This window comes from Loxodonta africana, chromosome 25 (genome assembly GCF_030014295.1).
Source record: "Loxodonta africana isolate mLoxAfr1 chromosome 25, mLoxAfr1.hap2, whole genome shotgun sequence".
Classification (NCBI taxonomy): domain Eukaryota; kingdom Metazoa; phylum Chordata; class Mammalia; order Proboscidea; family Elephantidae; genus Loxodonta; species Loxodonta africana.
The window spans coordinates 58,239,329-58,257,320 of NC_087366.1; the positions used below are offsets into that span (position 1 = coordinate 58,239,329).

The 17,992-nt window shown below is 45.4% G+C and overlaps 1 protein-coding gene across 3 annotated transcripts in view; it reads right to left on the bottom strand.

The window, feature by feature from the left end:
- The window catches only part of TGFB2 (transforming growth factor beta 2), a 110,526-nt gene extending 100,733 nt beyond the window's left edge, over positions 1–9,793 (bottom strand). Inside the window, exon 1 of one of the 3 annotated variants that reach the window (XM_003419878.4) lies at positions 8,730–9,789. In XM_003419878.4, coding sequence (XP_003419926.1) covers positions 8,730–9,075 — 346 coding nt within the window. In that variant the 5' untranslated portion in view covers positions 9,076–9,789. Of the gene's footprint in view, positions 1–8,729 lie in introns of all 3 variants that reach the window. The other 2 variants (XM_003419877.4, XM_010599415.3) reach the window with 2 other exon arrangements.
- Between the last annotated feature and the right edge of the window lie 8,199 nt (positions 9,794–17,992).

A 17,992-nucleotide genomic window follows, 5' to 3' on the forward strand; every position in this document is an offset into this window, starting at 1 on the left:
CTTTTTAATGACTGCCAAAGGCCTGGAGTTCCCTTCCAACCTATGAGGTTACTTTGCTGCAATCCCTTCTCTTTATTCACCTCCCTTTACTTACTGGTCTGTCTGACTCCCATGTCTGTGCTCATTGTATGGCACCATCCTGCCTTCCCAAATAAATTAACTGTCTGAAAAAGACGAGGTGGCTCCCCTATCAATCAAATTCATCAAAGCTTTTATGAAGAAAATGGTTGCAGCTCAAGACCAAAATCAGGTACTCAGTCACAATTTTTCTAGGGAAAGAACGCAGAACTTAAGGACGTAGCTCGTGGTGGGACACACTACCTCGTTTTGCAGCGGGAGAAGAAAGTCCTGGTCTCTATCTCCCGGGAAACGCTGCTGGTGCAGTGGTTAAGTGCTACAGCTGCTAACCAAAAGGTCAGCAGTTCGAATCCACGAAGTGCTCCTTGGAAACTCTATGGGGCAGTTGTACTCTGTCTTATAGGGTTGCTATGAGTCAGAATCGACTAGACTGCAATGGGTTTGGTTTTGTTTTCTATTTCCTCATCTCCATATTAGGGCCTCTAGGTGGCACAGCGGTTAAGAGCTCAGGCTGTTAACCAAAAGGTCGGCAGTTGGAACCCATCAGCTGCTCCTGGGAAACTCTGTGGGGCAGTTCTACTCTGTCCTAGAGGGTCACTATGAGTCAGAATTGACTCGGTGGCAACGGGTTTTCCTATCTATACAGGAGTCCCTGGGTGGCACAAACAGTTAAGCGCTTAGCCATGCACCGAAAGGTTGGAGGTTCAAATCCACCCAGAGGCACCTGGGGACAAAGGCCTGGTGATCTGCTTCCAGAAGACCACAGCCATGAAAACCTTATGGAGCAGTTCTACTCGGCAACACTCGGGGTCACCATGAGTTGGAATCAACGCAACAGCAACTGGATTTTTTGTTTGTTTTTTTTTTATTATCTATGGTGACTGAAAACCTTTTATGGTGACTGAAAACCTTAGTTGTAATACAACATCACTGACAAAAATAGCTGCCTCCATTTCCTCATATGTCAAAGGGAAAACACTAGCGTCTACCTCACAGGGTGCCCTAAGGATTAAAGAGTATGTACGTGTGAAATATTTAAAACTTCTCAGTACACAGTAAACGCTCAATAAAGGTTAGCTATACCATCACCATCATTTTTGGTTTTGCCGTTATTATCTACAAAACTGGAAACGGGAGCTGTGGGGTTGTAAGAAATGCCACCCTGCCTGTAGCATAGTGAGGAGGTGCTCCGTCAGCCAATAGGTTCTTTTTCTCCATACCTCCAGGTCCTGACGTTTTGAACTCATAGACCTTCCTCAATGGTTCGCTCTCATTCTCTAAAGGGAGATGCTCATTCATGAATTGAAGATTTATTGAGCAACTACAATGTGCTTGGTTCTGTAAGAATACAGAAGTCAGTTCTTGATCTGAGGAAGTTTACAAACCACGGAAGAAGACAGCCCAGAACACAGCTAACTTTTACCAACGGCAAAAGAAAACAGGCTGTGATGGAGAGAAACACCAGTATGTGAGAGCGCAGAGGAAGAGGAATTAAACATGGCTAGGATTTTTTTTTAGGAGAATCAAGGAAGGCTTCCTGGGGAGGTGGCCTCTGGCCAAGCCTACAAGGGCCTGCAAAGGTTTTAAAGGATGGCTCACCAGGCGGAACAGCAGAAACTAAGGCCCAGAGGCATGAAAAGCAATGGCACACGTGGGTAAAGGCAAAGAAGGTGGTGTGGCTGGCGAGGAGGACTAATGCAGGGATCCAGTGAGAGGAAGGGGCCCTGGTGGTGCAGTGCTTAAGTGCTCGGCTGCTAACTGAAAGGTCTACAGTTCAAACCTACCAGCTGCTCTGCAGGAGAAAGACGTGGCAATCTGCTTCTGTAAAGATTACAGCCTTGGAAATCCTATGGGGCAGTTCTACTCTGCCCTATAAGGTCACAATGATTCAGAATTGACTCGATGGCAATGGGTCCGTGAGACGTAGGCTGAGCAAGGAGGAGAGGCCAGATGTTATTTAAGAAGTCTGAGCTCTTATCTAAGGGGTCTGAGCTCCCAGAGACCCCCATGTGAGGGCTGTTGTTGGCTGCTCTTGTGCCAGCCCCCAGCCCACGGCAACCCCGTGTGTTACAGAGTACTGTACGTTAAAGAGTAGAATTGCCCTGTAAGGTTTTCTTGGCTGTAATCTTTATGAAAGCAATTCACCAGGCTTTTCTTCCTCAGAGCTGCTGGGAACGTTCAAACCACCAATCTTTAGGTTAACAGTCAGTGACAAACCACTTGTGCCAACCAGGATCCTCATATGAGGACCAGGCCAAGACAAACACTGCAGTTACCAGTTCTGCCATTCTCTGTTCCAAGACCCATCACCATCACTGCCCATAAGTGGCAAAGGAACAATGGGAATGAGCAAGAGAAATGCATCTGTTGGGTGGAATTTACAAAGAAAAGAAGGAGGCAGAGGTCCTAAGCCACTCCAGCCTAGCTGAAGTGGTTCTCAGGGCACCACTGGACAGCTGCGACCTCCACGGAACTCAGCAGAGTATCAGCAAGGACATGACGTAGGAGCACTTAACCCCTAACATGCAGATGTCCCGCAAGAGCGAAGAACAAGAAGGCAAGTCAGAGGCTGAGGCAAACAGGGCAAGAGGGAGTTTCGTGCCTCATCAAGCCCACCAAGCCAACTAGGGAGCAAGGTGGTGGTAAGAGTGGAGAAGTAAAATGCTCACTTCTGGAAATCAGATGTTGGACTGGTAACAAAACCAAGACACCCCCCGACCCCCGCCCAGTCAGAAAAAAAACAGTTGCCATGGGATCAATTCTACCTCATGGCAAACCCATGCATGTCAGAGTAGAGCTGCCCTCCACGGGGTTTTCAATGGCTGTGATCTTTTAGAGGCAGCTCGCCAGGTCTTTCTTCCAAGGGGCCTCTGGGCGGATTAGAACTGCCGACCTTTCAGTTAGTACCGGGTTTTAACCATTTGCACCACCTAGGGACTCCTACAAAACCAGAGACCACCACCAAAACCAACTTGTGGTTGTGGGTATGAAGCAAGTTTCTTGTACAGAGATGACATAGGCAAACTTTTCAGACTAAACAAACCTGCGAAATAATTCCTAACATGTAATTAAATTAAAAATAAAATACCTGGAGGACACTGAATTCCTAGGTTAAAAAACTATGCTTGTTAAAATATATATATATGTAAAAAACAGAAGCACACCATATGGTTTCAAAATGACAAGGGAACGTTTGTTTATCTCGGCCAGAGCCACGTTTCATCAAACTGTTCCGAGCAAGCGCTCACTTGCAGCCTGCAACGTGGAACACACCCTTCAGCGGAAGGGTTGCGTAGGGAGTAGGGAGAGCAAGCACAGCTGGCAAACCCCAATCTTCTCTCCAGGATCCCATCAGTACCGGAAATACTACATCAAGAGAGCTGAAAGGGCTGTTTCCAGAGCTCTTTAATTCAGTCTCTTTGCTAGCTGCCCACCTTACTACTGAATATAAAAGGTGGGCGGGGTGGGGCACTTCACGGTCAGCCCGCCTGCACACCCTCCCCACGGCCAGGCTCCCTCCTAACCCTGTAAAAGGGCAGCAGCGGTCCCTGTGTTGTAATCTCTGGGCAAAGGCCTAGGAGTCAGTGACCTCCTCCGTTCTAACCCAGATTCGATGTGGGACCAACAGTGAGTCATAAGGCCTCTTTTCACGTCTCTTTTTCCTCTAGGAAAAATGATTTGTCATCCTTTAATATCTTTATATGAAAGAGGCAGCGACTAGGTTACATCAGCATCTTTTCGCCAAGGAGTTGTAAATCAAAAGGTGCCGCTCCTTGAGTGGACCACAGGGGTCGCTGTGGAGGCGCTGAGGGCTCCCCATTCCCTCTGTGAGGTCAAGTGGTCACCACCTGCCTCCCTCAGGTCAGCTCTCCTCAGCAGGGACACCACACCTAGCAGGCTGGCTTCCCTTGGCAGCAAACACTGCCCAACTGCTTCAGTTATAAACAGTATATTTCCTTGAGGATTGTTTTTAGTCTTTGAAACGTAGAAGAAAGAAAAAAGGAAATCCTGAAAGAAGGAGAATGCGGCCTAACTTAACTGTAACCACAATCAGGCACTAGTTTTAGCACAAGCAATGATGCAATAAGAATGTGGGAAATTAAAGCTTGTGTATTAATAATCACTCAGGAAGTTAAAGGGTTCAATTGTGTTTGTCTGCTGAGATCTCTCTCTCTCACACACGCACACGCACACGCACACACGTGCCCACACAAACACAGAGATAGAATATTAAAAAGTAAAATCCTTGAACATCAAGCAAAAATACTACTTATGTCCCAGCACTTGCTAACCCGTATTTTCTTTCATTGGGCAACCGGCCAGTAGACCAGCAATTTACATAGAAAAAGGCACATTCATGAATAGAATGCCCAGTCACGTTCCTAAAAGCCATAGAAAAGAAGGAGGTAGAGGTCCTAAGCCACTCCAGCCTAGCTGAAGTGGTTCTCAGGGCACCACCGGACAGCTGCGACCTCCAAGGAACTCAGCAGAGTATTGGTGAGGACCTGACATAGGAGCACTTAACCCCTAACATGCAGACATTCCACAAGAGTGAAGAACAAGAAGGCAAGTCAGAGGCTGAGGGAAAGAGGGCAAGGGGGGTTTCATTCTACAGTCTGCAATTCCACTTGGAAAATCACGGTGGAAACAAAAAAAGAGATTGCTGGGTATTAAACGTTTGACATTCGTATGCAACAATTACGAAGGAAACCTCACTGTGATTTTGCAGGCTGTGTACTTTAGTTTATCTCATTCAATATGACAGAATCAACCAACACGGCTATTTATTTTCTTCGGTTGCCTGGCTTGGAGGTTCCACTCTTCATGAACACGAGCTGCTTATTTTCCTTGCAATGAGAATCCAAGATTATGCCTCACTTCTTTTCTCCTTGTTCTGAATAGCATCACGCTGGCGCTGACTGAAGCTGCTAGTGGGTGGGCCCACATTACTTAAGCTAAATGAATGGCAGATTTTGATGCCTCCAATTTAGGTGCTTTCGGGTCACAAAAGTAAAGTGTGTATGATAGAAAATGGTCTAATTTGTACTCTCACTTAATATAACTTTCTGATTATCCTCCTGTCTGACGCTCTTCTTTCAATGCCCTTTGACCATGAAGATATTTTAAAGTTATTACCTTTAAAATGGAACTGCTAGCAGGAGTCAACAACCCAAAACAAATACCAGAACTACCAAGGCTTCTCAGTGTAGGCACTACTGATATTCTGGGCCAGATGATTCTTTCCTTTTTTTTTTTTTTTTGCAGGGGAGGGGGTGGAGGCCATCTGTGCATTATAGGATAGTTACGGCACCCCTGGCCTCTACTTACTTAATGCCAACAGCACCCTCCACCCCAAGTCATGACAACTAAAAATGTCTCCGGACATTGTCGAACACCCCATCCCCCCAGAGGAAGGGGCAAAATAAAAAGAAAACATTTCTTTCTTCCTTTTTTTGAGAGTCCAAGCAACCACCGATTTTGGTTGTCAATTACTTCAGTTCTTACTGTACTTAATGCAATCACTCTTTCTAAACTTCTGAAGCCTTGTGCAGGGTCTTCTGAACGGATGTGCCTTGAACTTCAAGGGGATTGTCAAAAGGACTAGAAGCCCACCAATCCCCACTGGGCAAACTGTCGGTAAACCTTAGCATAACCCTCCTTTGAGCCTTAAACTAACAGCACGTGAAAAGATCAATATGAATAAATTCAAAACTAATCAGACCCCTTCTTTAAATGTTGACACAGTATTATTTATATCCCATAAATACCTTCTCGACTAAAATTCATCCCAGGAGATTGGCACCTGGCCAGTTCTATTCATATTTACTGTATTTATATAGTACACTTGGCCAAGGATAATATTTAAGGCCAAATATGCCTTAGGGCATATACAATATCTCTTATATTTTACTTTTAAATCTCTACATTGCTAAAAATATTCAGTCTGCACTTTATAAAATGTCCTACAAAAAGGACTATCAGCAATCTCTAATGATATATAGCTCATTGAATATAATTAGAGCATATTTGTAATACTTGAGTCGCAGTCACTCCCGAACACTAACAACTTGGTGGTAAAAAAATGAGACAGTGATCTTTCCCATGCCTTCATCTCTGGGCTTAGGACCCTCGGCAAAGGCACTGCAAGAAACGGCAGGCGCACTCCCTCCCCATAGTCACTTCAGTGCCAGCAGAGTTCAAAGTCAGGCAGTGAAGTCCTCCAGAGGGAAGGCTGGACCCTAAGTCAGTGCTGTACTTTCAATTTGCTCTTTAAAAATATGGTGGAGTGATTTCTTCGTTTCTTCCTATTTTTGGAAGAGTTCACCATATTCCAGTATAACTAGAAAGTGCTGGAAAATCAGTTAACCTACTTTGTATAAAATTATCCACAGCCCTTGCACAGTGGAATCAAACCTGCTATTAATATAGTTTTCTCTCCTAAACTTCCAGTGCACACTCTAAGGAGCCCATATTCTTTGTATCAAAACTGATTTTACATAATATATACATATCTTTATACTGGACTTGCCAGTTTTTTCATTTATTTGGGGGCTTGGGTTGGAGAGAGGAGAATCCACACACTGATCTTAAATGCCATACTTGGAAATCCTCCTAAGAATCTGAGAATTTTTCTAATTTGGTGATGACCATGACCCTGGGTTTGGTCATCTCAGCTCTCTGAGCAAAGAATTAAGGCCCTCTTTGGTAACTTGCTCTCTCCACACCTATATAATATGAGGTCAGGTCTCCTCTCGCTGTTACAAAAGCGCTGGCAGTTCTTTGGAGCTTTGGTCAGCAAACACTGAAGGGATAAGCTGATCAGGTCCCACAGAGCACACGTGCCTGTCTGCCCGAGTACCAGCAGGACTGATGCACGTGCTGGAGAAAGCAGACCGACTCAGCTCCTTGCTCGGTCTCAACGGTTTTGGACTAATTACAATGAACTTTCTTTCCTAAGATGTCTTTGGCTGCACCTCAAGTAGAAAGCCTGACTTCCCCAGGGGGAATAAGCAGGGTGGAGTGTATTTACCACGCTGTTTTGGAAGGTGCCACAATCACAATAAGGAAATCGTCCTGCTTGCCAGCACCTCCTGTATCTGCTCCGCTTTTGAACAATAAGAGGAGCTGCTGCAAAAAGAAAGGTGGCCAGGAAGGCTGGGGTTTAGACACATCGGCTGACTTTCTGAGACCATCAAGTACAAGACATGGCAAGTCACAGAGTTACAACTTGTCAAACTAAAAATAAATATTAAAAAAGAAAAGCACCACCCTGCAATTAGAACCTCTTTGGGTTTTAGGATAACATTACCAAGATGGCTGTATTATCTATTTAGGCAAGACACAGAGGCTTGGCAAAGGCAGCCAACAAGTATATAGGGCAGGGGAAGGGGAGGAGAGAAATGGCAACCAATGAAAAGTTTAGGGCTTGGGATGTGGATACACAAATGTGGAAGCTGTCTCCCCCCCCCCCCCTTCCTTTTCTTTTTCTTCTTCCTGGTATTTAACCCTCTCAGGTATCACTAAATGCTTCTTCTCCTTTATTTTTTTAAGAAGAATTTTGAGATAATTCTAAACTCACTACCCTCTTCCCTTCTCTCCAAAGAACCCCACAATAAATCATTTCACTTCCCTTGCTACTGTATGCCAGCTGGTTTTGCTGACACTGCGCTCAGAGAAGCCAGTGACAGGGCTGCAGGCTTGTGCCCTATCTGAGATTGAGGAATGCGGCGAACGAGCCACAGGAAGCCAGGGGAAGGGGCAGGCAGCACCGGGCTCAAGACTGAAAAAGATCAATCATAAACCCTAAGAAAAAATATCTGCTACGCTCTAAACAAAATGGTACTGTCAAAGGCGATCTGAAGAAGGTAGGTTTTGGGTGGATTCTGAAAAGAAAAACGTGAAGTTTAAAAAAAAAACCCTTTTAAACACGGGCAGAAACGCAGTTGTCCTTTCTCCCACTCCAGGTGAAGGCAAACCGGGAAGTGGCCGCAAGAGCTCGCCTTTGGGGAGTGTAAACACCTACCAATGGCAGTGGATAAATCAAGGATTCAGGGTTTCAAGGTGGATTTTCCCCAAGGATCTCGTCACCGGGTTTTGTCTTGACGATATTGTTATTTTTAGGGGAGTTTTGGACAGTAGGGAAGGTTTGGGGGTACCACTAGGCGGGTGGGGGGGTCGGCACGGAAAGGGGGCGCTTTCGGGAGAAACTAGTTTTGAGCCACTTTTTTTAACCCTTCGCGCACCAGTTCAGCGGGCTCCACGCCAGTCTGCGCCACGAAAACAAACCTACGAAGATGTCCCAGTTTAACTCTGCCCCAGGGACAGCCTCGGGCTGGACGGAGGAGGGCTGAGTCCTTGCCGGTGGCTGAGTCAAGTATATCGGGGCAGAGAAAAAAGGGAAAGAGAATAGCGCCTGATTACCGAGGCGTTGGGGGTAGGGAGGATGGAGAAAATCAAGCAGAAAGCTTTGAAGCCAGACGTTCTCAGACGCACAGCTGGAGAGGAGGTGGATGGGAAGGAGGACAGGACACCGGGACGAGAGCGAGCGGGGACCCGGGCAGGGCAGGGCGATCCCCGCCCGGAGAGGCTGCGGTTTGAGAGCCCCGGGCAGAGCCAGACCTCGGGCGACGGAAGCCAAGAGGGGCACTTACTTTCGGAGGGGAAGAAGGGCGGCATGTCGATCTTGTAAACCTCCTTGGCGTAGTACTCCTCGTCGCTCCTCTCGCGCTCGCAGGCGGCAGCTCGCCGGCTCGCCTTCTCCTGGAGCAAGTCCCTGGTGCTGTTGTAGATGGAAATCACCTCCGGCGGGACCTCGTCGGGCTCAGGGTAGTCTTCTGGGGGGCTGGTGAGCTTCAGCTTGCTGAGGATTTGCCCGCGGATGGCCTCGATCCTCTTGCGCATGAACTGGTCCATATCGAGCGTGCTACAGGTAGACAGGCTCAGCGCCACCGTGACCAGATGCAGCACCAGGAAAGCGCTCAGCACACAGTAGTGCATTTTTCTTTTTTACGGTGGAAAAAGTTTAAAAAAGAAAAAAAATTCAAAAGGAGGAAAAAATCAATAATTCTCAAAGTATGGATCAGGTAGAGTTTTTTTGTTTTTTTTTTTAATGAGAAACTTTTTGCAATCAACCGAGAGTCGATTCTCAATAGAAAAAAAATCTCTTGAATTCCTTAAAAAAAAGAAAATGCAAATAGTCCCCAAAGTGGAAATATTAATACAGGATGGGCAGGGGGACACTCTGACTTTTGGGCGTAAGAAAAAGTTTTCTCTGAGCGACAAGATGGGAGGAAAAAAGAGACGGGGCTATGAAGCAGGACTAAATTGCAGCGGAGGAAACGGAGTTCAGTGTGTCAGTCTCGGTGCGCAGTGGTGGATCTGAACTCGGCTCCTCCGGCCAAAAGGGAAGAGATGAAAAGGTCCCGGGGCTGGCAGCGGGCGAACCGACGGGAGGGCGCCGGCCGGGCTGGGACGGGGCCGCTGGTGCTGGCCGGGGCTGTTTTATGTGTTTAGAGAAGGAGCGCTTCGGCCCGGCCTTCCACTGCGGCGCTGAGAGCAGGAGCAGCAGCTCGGGAGCGGAGGAGCGCACGTGTGTGTGTGTGTGCGTGTGTGTGTGCCTGTGTGTATGTGTGTGTGCGCGCCTGTGTGTGTGCGCGCCTCTGTGTGCGCGCGCTGGGGACGAGCCCGGCGCGCCGCGGGAGGCGGTTGCGCTTCGCACGGCGCTCGGGACTCGGTCGGTTCCTGCAGGGACCGCAGAGGCTGCAAAGGCCGCGAGGATCCTGCTCCCGGAGCCGCGCTGTGGCCTGCGCCCCGGCCGGCACGCAGCGACCCGCCCGGCTGCTCCTCGATGCTGCCGCCGCCGCCGCTTGCAAACACGTCCAGCCTCCAGCTCTCTCCTGCTCCTCCTCTCGCTCCAAACGCCAACCCAGCAACAGAGGACCGGCCGCCGCGACGTTGCTTTCACCCCCTGCGGACCGCAGCTGCGACCCCCGGGGCGCGCTGCCCGTGGAGTTTATTTCCTAAGGGGGTCGCGTAGGGGCTGCCTTGGACGAATGTCCTTTCCCAGTCTCTCCTGGTCTCTCACCCACTTGGACCTTCTCGCTTAGGGTACGTAGGCACTTGCCACCCTTCTGAAATAGACCCTCTCTTTTTTCTCCTCCTTTCTGCAGCCAGGCAACCCCTCGGTTTGTTCCCCAATAGTTCCCTAGACCGTTATGCTAAGTTCTCCATCCCTTTCCCCAGCCTCTTTTCACTTGCGCCTCTCTGTCTCTGTCTCTCTCTCTCCGTTTCTCTCCCTCCCTCCCTCTCTCTCTCTCTCTCTCTCTCCTTGGGAGCTTCCGGAGCTCCGCTCGGAGCGAACCTTCTGCTGCCAGCAGATAACATCACGATCTTGCCGGGGAGGAGAGATTTATAAGTTCTCTCTGAACCACGTGTTTGCCTTCAACAAAGTGACGTGCTAGGATTACAGTCAGAAGTCTTCTCGTTTACTTAGACCACGAGCTCTCCCCGAACGGTTGAGGGGGTGTGGAAATGTGGACGGCTGTGGGGAGGGAGGGAGGAGGTGGAGTGTGCGCCCTGACAACAGTGATTTACGGTATTTACTTTATATAGTCATTTTGGACCAGCCTGTTGAAGGACAACTATCAAGCCTCCCGTTTTTACTTCGTGTGGTTCACTCACTGCCTCCCCAATGGAATCACCCAATGGGGGTCGTCACTCTTGTATGTACACATAACACACATACACACACACACACACACACCCCTATGCCGGAGAGAATGTACAGTCTATTTAGGGCCAGGCCAGCCTTAAAGACATGCTACCAATCTAAGATTTACATCCTGCTTCTTTAATATTGTCATTTTCCAGTCTAAGATTTATATCCTACTTTTTTAACCTTATCATTTTCTGAGATTCCACAACATGTTACTAACCTGTATCCTAGTGTGTATTTTACTAGTTGTTTGCAATCTAGTTTGACTGTGAGCTGCTGGAAAACAAGAGCCCTGATCTTTCACTGGAGTAAGGCATATTTGTTTTGCTGCTGAAATGGCCAGCTGCTTCATTTGCTGCCTAAGGCCCTTCTTCATGTGGCTTTCTCTTCACCTCCCTCCTCATCAGGGAGACCTTATCAGCCAACTTCATTCTTCCCATAGCACACATCCAGGAAAGTGGAATTTCAAGTGTTTGGGATCTACTATTGTACACTATGCATAACTTTTTCTACCTAGTCCAAATTAGATGAAACAAGAATAATTCCTGCCACTGCTCACTTTTCTTTTTTTACCTCTAGTTACTCAAAGTCAGCATTTTCATTTCTGCATGACCCTGTGCCCATAGTGACTAGGAGGATGATTCAAATGGAAACTGTGGAGTTTTTACCCAAACTCGTAGCCTTGATATTATTCCTAGTTCAGATGTTCCTTTTATTACAAAAAAGTCCCTAGCAACTTTCTAAAACCATTGTTGTTGTGGGCCCTCAAATTGGTGCCAACTCATAGACCCTAAAGGACAGAGTAGAACTGCCCATGGGGCTTCCCGGGCTGTAATCTTTATGGGAAGGAGAACTGGTGGCACAGTAGTTTGGTGGTACAGTGGTTAAGCACTCGGCTGCCAACCAAAAGGTTGGCAGTTCAAACCTGCCAGCCACTCCTCGGGAGAAAGCTGTGGCAGTCTGTTTCTCTGAAGATTTACAGCCTTGGAAGCCCTGTGGGGCAGTTCTACTCTGTTCTATAGGGTTGCTATGAGTCGGAATCAACTTGACAGCAATGGGTTAATCTTTATGGGAGCAGATCACTAGGATGTTTCTCCCTCACAGGGCGGCAGGCTGGGTGGGTTTGAACTGTCAGCCTCTCTATTAGCAACTAAGTGTTTAACCATTGTGCCACTAAAATAATAATAAAAAATAATAGCTAACATATATCACACTTTTTTTAGTGATGTGCCAGACACTATTCTAAGCGGATAGGTAGGTAAATACCCATTGCTGTCGAGTCCATTCCGAATCATTAACGACCCTATAGGACAGAGTAGAACTGCTCCATATGGTGGTTTCCAAGGAACGTCTGGTTAGCAGCCAAATGCTTAACCACTGCACCACCAGGGCTCCGGATAGGTAGGCCAAAACCAAAAAAAACCAAAGCCACTGCCATGAGTCGATTCCGACTCCTAGCAACCCTATAAGACAGAGTAGAACTGCCTCATAGAGTTTCCAAGGAGTGCCTGGTGGATTTGAACTGCTGAGCTTTTGGTTAGCAGCCGTAGCTCTTAACCACTACGCCACCAGGGTTTCCCATGATAGGCAGACAGACTCGTTTACTCCTCAGAGCCCTGTGAAGTAGGCATTATTATTGCCTCTGTTTTGCAGTTGAGGAGACTGAGGGAAAGAGAGGTTAGGTACCTTGTTCAAGACCACAGCGAGCAGTGGCAGAGCTGGGTTTACAGTCAGAATTCCTTGCCAATACTCTCACCCACTACATACTTGATGGCATAGTGGTGAAGAGCTCAGCTGCTAACCAAAAAGTCGGCAGTTTGAATCCACCAGCCGTTCCTTGGAAATCCTATGAGACAGTTCTACTGTGTCCTATAGGATCACTCTGAGTTGGAATCAGCCCGATGGCAACGGGTTTTTAATGTACTTCTAAGAAACACCGGTCCCAGAATATGTTCTGACAAACAGGAATTCTTCGGTCAAATGAGTTTGGGAGATCCCAGGTACTCAATTTTCCTCTTGTAGGTTAATAACCCCCAGTATCATGTTAAAGGCTCTGAGAATCCTGAAGAAAAATGTTTTACTCTTTTAACTGGGCTTTTTCTAAACTTCCTTGAACATGGGGATTTTCTCCCCTACTACCTACCCATTGGAAAACTCTGGAATAAAGAAATGGCTCTAACCCACTTCTGAATAATTCTGAAAACTATGTGTAAGTCAGCATCCTCAGGTTTCTTTCCTGGTGGCCAGTCTCAAATTGAAACAACTCCAAAGGAGTTAGACAACCAGCTACCATCCTAAAAACCAAACCAAATCTAATCAAGAGGAGCTGTCATGGGGCTGGTCACGTCATCCAGTCATCCCTTTGGGTGCACTTTGAGAACTGCAGTCATCTGCTGTACACAAAGAACGAAAAAGTGAATATTCTTACAACAAAAGTCCATCTACATCACTTGTAAGAAACAACTTAAGCTATAAATGCTTCTGACAACCACCCCTTCCCAACGTACACACTTTGGTTCACAACACTTAGTTTGTTGAGCACTTACTGCTTATTACATAGTCCTTTACACCTGAAACCTCTGACTTATTCATGAGATGCTACTTTTAATTTCCCCAAAGCCCAGGAGGTGGGACAGGGGTTGGCTGGTGAAATCTTCTGGTATAAAGTGAGGGACCCTCCTTCCACCTCTGTGGGGAACCAGAGAGTCAGGTGCAGCCATCATTACAAAATGTAACAGGTAGGATTGCTAGACTTACCTTCCTGGTAACCATAAAGGAGTCCTTTCTTCTATTAAATAACCCTTTTGGAGCTTTTTTACCTCTATATCCATGAAGCAAAGTATTCAATTTATTGAAATCTTACAAGGTGCTAGGGACTGTATATAGTCTCCATAAAAAAAATGGTATTTAACCAATAATAGACCATCTTGATTATCTCAAGGAGGTTGGAACATAGTGATTAAATGGGTAGGCTCCAGTGTCAAGACTTTGTGGGTTCAAATTCCTGTCATTTTCTGGCTTTGTGATCCTCGCCAAGTTATTCAGGCCCTTGGTTTTAGTTTCTTCATCTGTAAAATGGGGACAATAACAAACACTGCCAACATCATAAGATTGCGGGGTTAAATTATATAATGTAGAGAAAGTGCTTGTAACAAATCTGGCACTCAGGGTGTGCTAGTGAAAAGTTACTGTCATTATCGTACCCACTTCATTCGTCAGGGAATTTGTAATAAAACATCTTTCTCAGATACAGATAGTAGGAGAGGGTCAAAGGAAGAAGGCAATAATCTGCTTCCGGGCTATGCCTCCAGGCAGTTTCTTTAGGTACATGCTCACTATTGTAAACGTTATGGTATTTTGTCCCCAGTGATTACAGGAAGAAAGAGCAAGAAAATACGCTTTTGGTAAACGGAACTCTATCAAAGTCCAGTTAAGTCCAGCTAAGCATTCGAGTCTCTTAGTATTTAACACCCTGAAATGGAATTCTTTGTTTTCCAGATCAGAGGTAGGGGTGCAGCTGTTCCAACCACTAACCCTTCTCTGCTCATTAATGGGTCTATTCAGTGAAGGAATCTGGAATTCTTACAAGGGGTGAACCAAATGTTCTGTATGAAAACAACTACCCATCCCTGGCCTGGCGTCTCACCCCTGTGGATCACAGGAGCGAGGCGAGGATCTGGTAGCTCCTTCCTAACTCTGACAAAAGAATAACTTCATTTGCAAAATTCTCAAAGTACTCCACAATGATTTCAAACATTAAAAACCCAGAGTGGGGAGAAGAAACTACTATAATTGATCAGATTTTATGGGGACACTTGACAAATGCAAAATAATCATTTAATGTAAAAAAAAAAAAAAAATACACCGCTTTTCAGTTCTAATCATTTTATCTTTTGACACCACAGGTTAACATCTGGTCTGTATCAATTTTTGTCTCGTGTTCTGTTAGCGTTGCTGTAGGTAAACAAGCTTATGCTCTTCAGTGACGAAAGGTTCAGGGCTTCCTCATAAAACGCCATCCAATTACTATTGCCATTCTGTATCTAGAGGTTAATCGGCGGAACAAGAGGTGAGGAGGGTACTACAGGCAGAGAGGGAAATGGAAGGAGAAGAGGTTAAAGAGATGATCAGAAATTGTAAAAGGTAAAGGGATAAACTCCAGGCAGAGACAAGAAAAAAAACAGAGCGTGGACAGCAGCAGGCTGTGGGGCCTCAAAGAGATAAACTCATCACAACGTAAGGGCACTGTGAGAACATTACCCCGCTCTTTGGAGTTACGACTGATTACTCTTTGTGGCTTTTTTATCTACACATTTTCAGCTGTGAGCGTCCTGCCAAGATCTTCCCTTGGGATGTAGTCTCCCAGTGGCCTGGGCTGTTATCCCCACGGTCCACTGCCAATCAGTGCCAACCTATCCACTGAAAGAACAGTGACTGAGTGATATAAATAAGCATATAGGGACAGTGGTGTATGGCATGACAATATGGACTGATGCTTTTTCATAAAATGCTAACATTGATCAAGGAATCCAGCTGCAACAGTGTCCTTAGCTTTTAGGGCAAAGTTTGACACTCATCCTTGTGGAATAGAATCTCCGTTCTTACTTCACTTACCCCACCACTCCCAACAATCTAGAGACCCACTTCACAAACCAAGGAGCCGGGGTAGGTTGCTGGTAGAAAAAGGGGGAGAGAGAAGTGTTTCAGCAAAGTAACACTAAAAATAAAAAACTAAGAGGAAGGGAAAGAGAAGGCAAATGATATAGAAAAACATGATTATAGAAACACTCAAAACGAGTATGCCTTGACATAATAAAGTGGAATTTTTATTTTTTAAGATCTATGTATGGTCTTTAAATGAATTTGTCATCATCTCACTGGGCTTCATGGATTGTGTAAAATTCCAACTGTGTAAATTTCCATTAGCAGAGTTACCAAGCTGTATTTCTAACAACCTTGCCTTTCTGCTGCCTCAATTAGCCTGCAATTGAAAAAATGACAAAAACCAACAGAAAATTGCATATAAAAAGAACAATTTCATGTAGTTTTTATATGAGGAGAAAACTAGTAAATAAGTATTTTAAAAAGCAAAGCTACATAGGTGGTTATGATTTACAAAGCTGGGGCCTACTGACCACAAATTTTCGCTGTTTTTTTCAAGTCTTAGTAACAAATAAGTTCTGGTCACTAGGTGACCATACAATTATCACACAAACCCAAGCAGCTTCAGAGTGAAGAGGACAACAGGCAGACACCAGGGCTGTCCCAGCCATATCCACACCGTCACCCGGTGTTAGGAGGGAGCCACTCTGAAGTCTAAGTCTGTAATACACCCGACTGTCACCTTTTTTGTTGTTAAAATGGAGATAGTATGGTCTGCGTATTTCCAAGCCTTCTTTTCCTTTGCCCATGGTGCAGGTTCTGATAATCACGCTCCAAGCGCCACTTTCAAAATGCTTGCTTGTACGATTCCGGTGTTGATATAAATCTGCACAGCCCCGAAAATGAAGTCCCTAAAGAGGGGCGTGGCTGAGACTCTTTGAACTCCTTGAAATCTCCCACTGAAGAAGCTGAAAATACCAGCGATTGGGGATTCACAAACGTTGTACGCAACTGTTACATTTTAGAAAATGAAGCACGAAGAGTAAATAAAGAGTAAACATGAGCTCTGCCCCTTTCTCATTTTAACGCCAGCACAGAAAAAAGAGACCAGAACGTTCTGCTTGTGCTTTGGTGATCATGGGCCACCTCATACTGGCTTCCTACATGTTGATCCTTCCTATTCCACACACAGTCACTGCTTCACAAACCCAGACACACCTGGGAAGTTCAGCTCACAAAATTGAAGAATTCTGTGACCAAGATTCCTGCAGCTTGTGGCTTCTCTTCCAATTACTTCAGTTATATTGTAGGTGTCCTTCCAAGTACAAAGGCAGTACTGTCCTTACGGTTTTCAGTAAACGGCAAGCTACATATCATAAACCAGTGAAATACGAAACGGATGTCACTGTGACCTGAAGACTCCAAACCCAAAACCCACTGCCATCGAGTCGATTCCGACTCATACCAGGGCTACTCAAAACTTACTGTGGCTGCCTGGTTATTAGAGACGATAACAAGTTTTTTTGTTTGTTTTTTGGTTTTTAAAGAGGTCTTTTTTTTGTCTTGAGTTGGAAATGACCCGACAGCAACAGGCTTGGTTTTGGTTTTGTCTTCTAATGTTAATTAACAACAGACTCTTACCGGGTCATTCTAACTACTTGACCAGGTGTAACACTTAAATCTAACCAAAGCCACAGTCGTACTGACTGTTCAGAAACCAGCCACTCACCTGGTTGTGGAAAAGCATTTCTATCAGTTGATTCAAGGGCAGCCTAAACGATGCCACCTAGGGGAGAGCGGTGGTGTATCTTACAACTTCGCGTTTGGAGAAAGCCAACATGCTCAATTGTTTTTGGGTGCCTTCATCACAGTTTATTAAACAATAAAATCATAATATCATTTGTCCGCTGTAAATTATTTTTTAAAACTGTAATATATTTAACAGTTTCAAGAAGATATTCAAGAGTATCTTCCACTGATTCTGGTTTTATTCCCAGAGGAAAAGCACTGGAACAAAAATTGCTCCACATAAAATAAAAACCACAATTTCATATAAATATTGTAAGATACGCATTTTTTAGGAAATGCTACATCAATAGCAATGGGACTTCATTATTTATAGTTCTAATTACCTGTTATCTTCAAGCCAATAACATTCTATGCTAAAAGCTAGTCCTCATACATTCTTGATAGCCAAAGTGTCAGCCACTTACATCACTTATACTTTGCGAGTCATCAGGTGTCATTAAATAACAAACAGCAGCGTCCTGGCAAAATATTGTATCTTAGTTTTTTTTTTTTTTTAATAAAAAAAGCAACAGCAAAAAGACGAGGCTACTGGACGCCACTCCACTGGTTACCTTAGTTCCATTTCTGCAACATGCAGATAATTAAAATGCCGAGGTTCTAAGGATCAGGCATGCTCAGGGAAGACCGACAAGGAATTCTTCAATAGAACATTGTATGATAAACTGACAACAGCCAAAATGACGTCTAGGGTAATCTGCTAACTTCAACATTTCCGCCTTTTGATACATGCATCTACTGTCTCCTACTGGTCACAGGTTCATGTCACAAGTAAGAAAATGAACTAAGAAA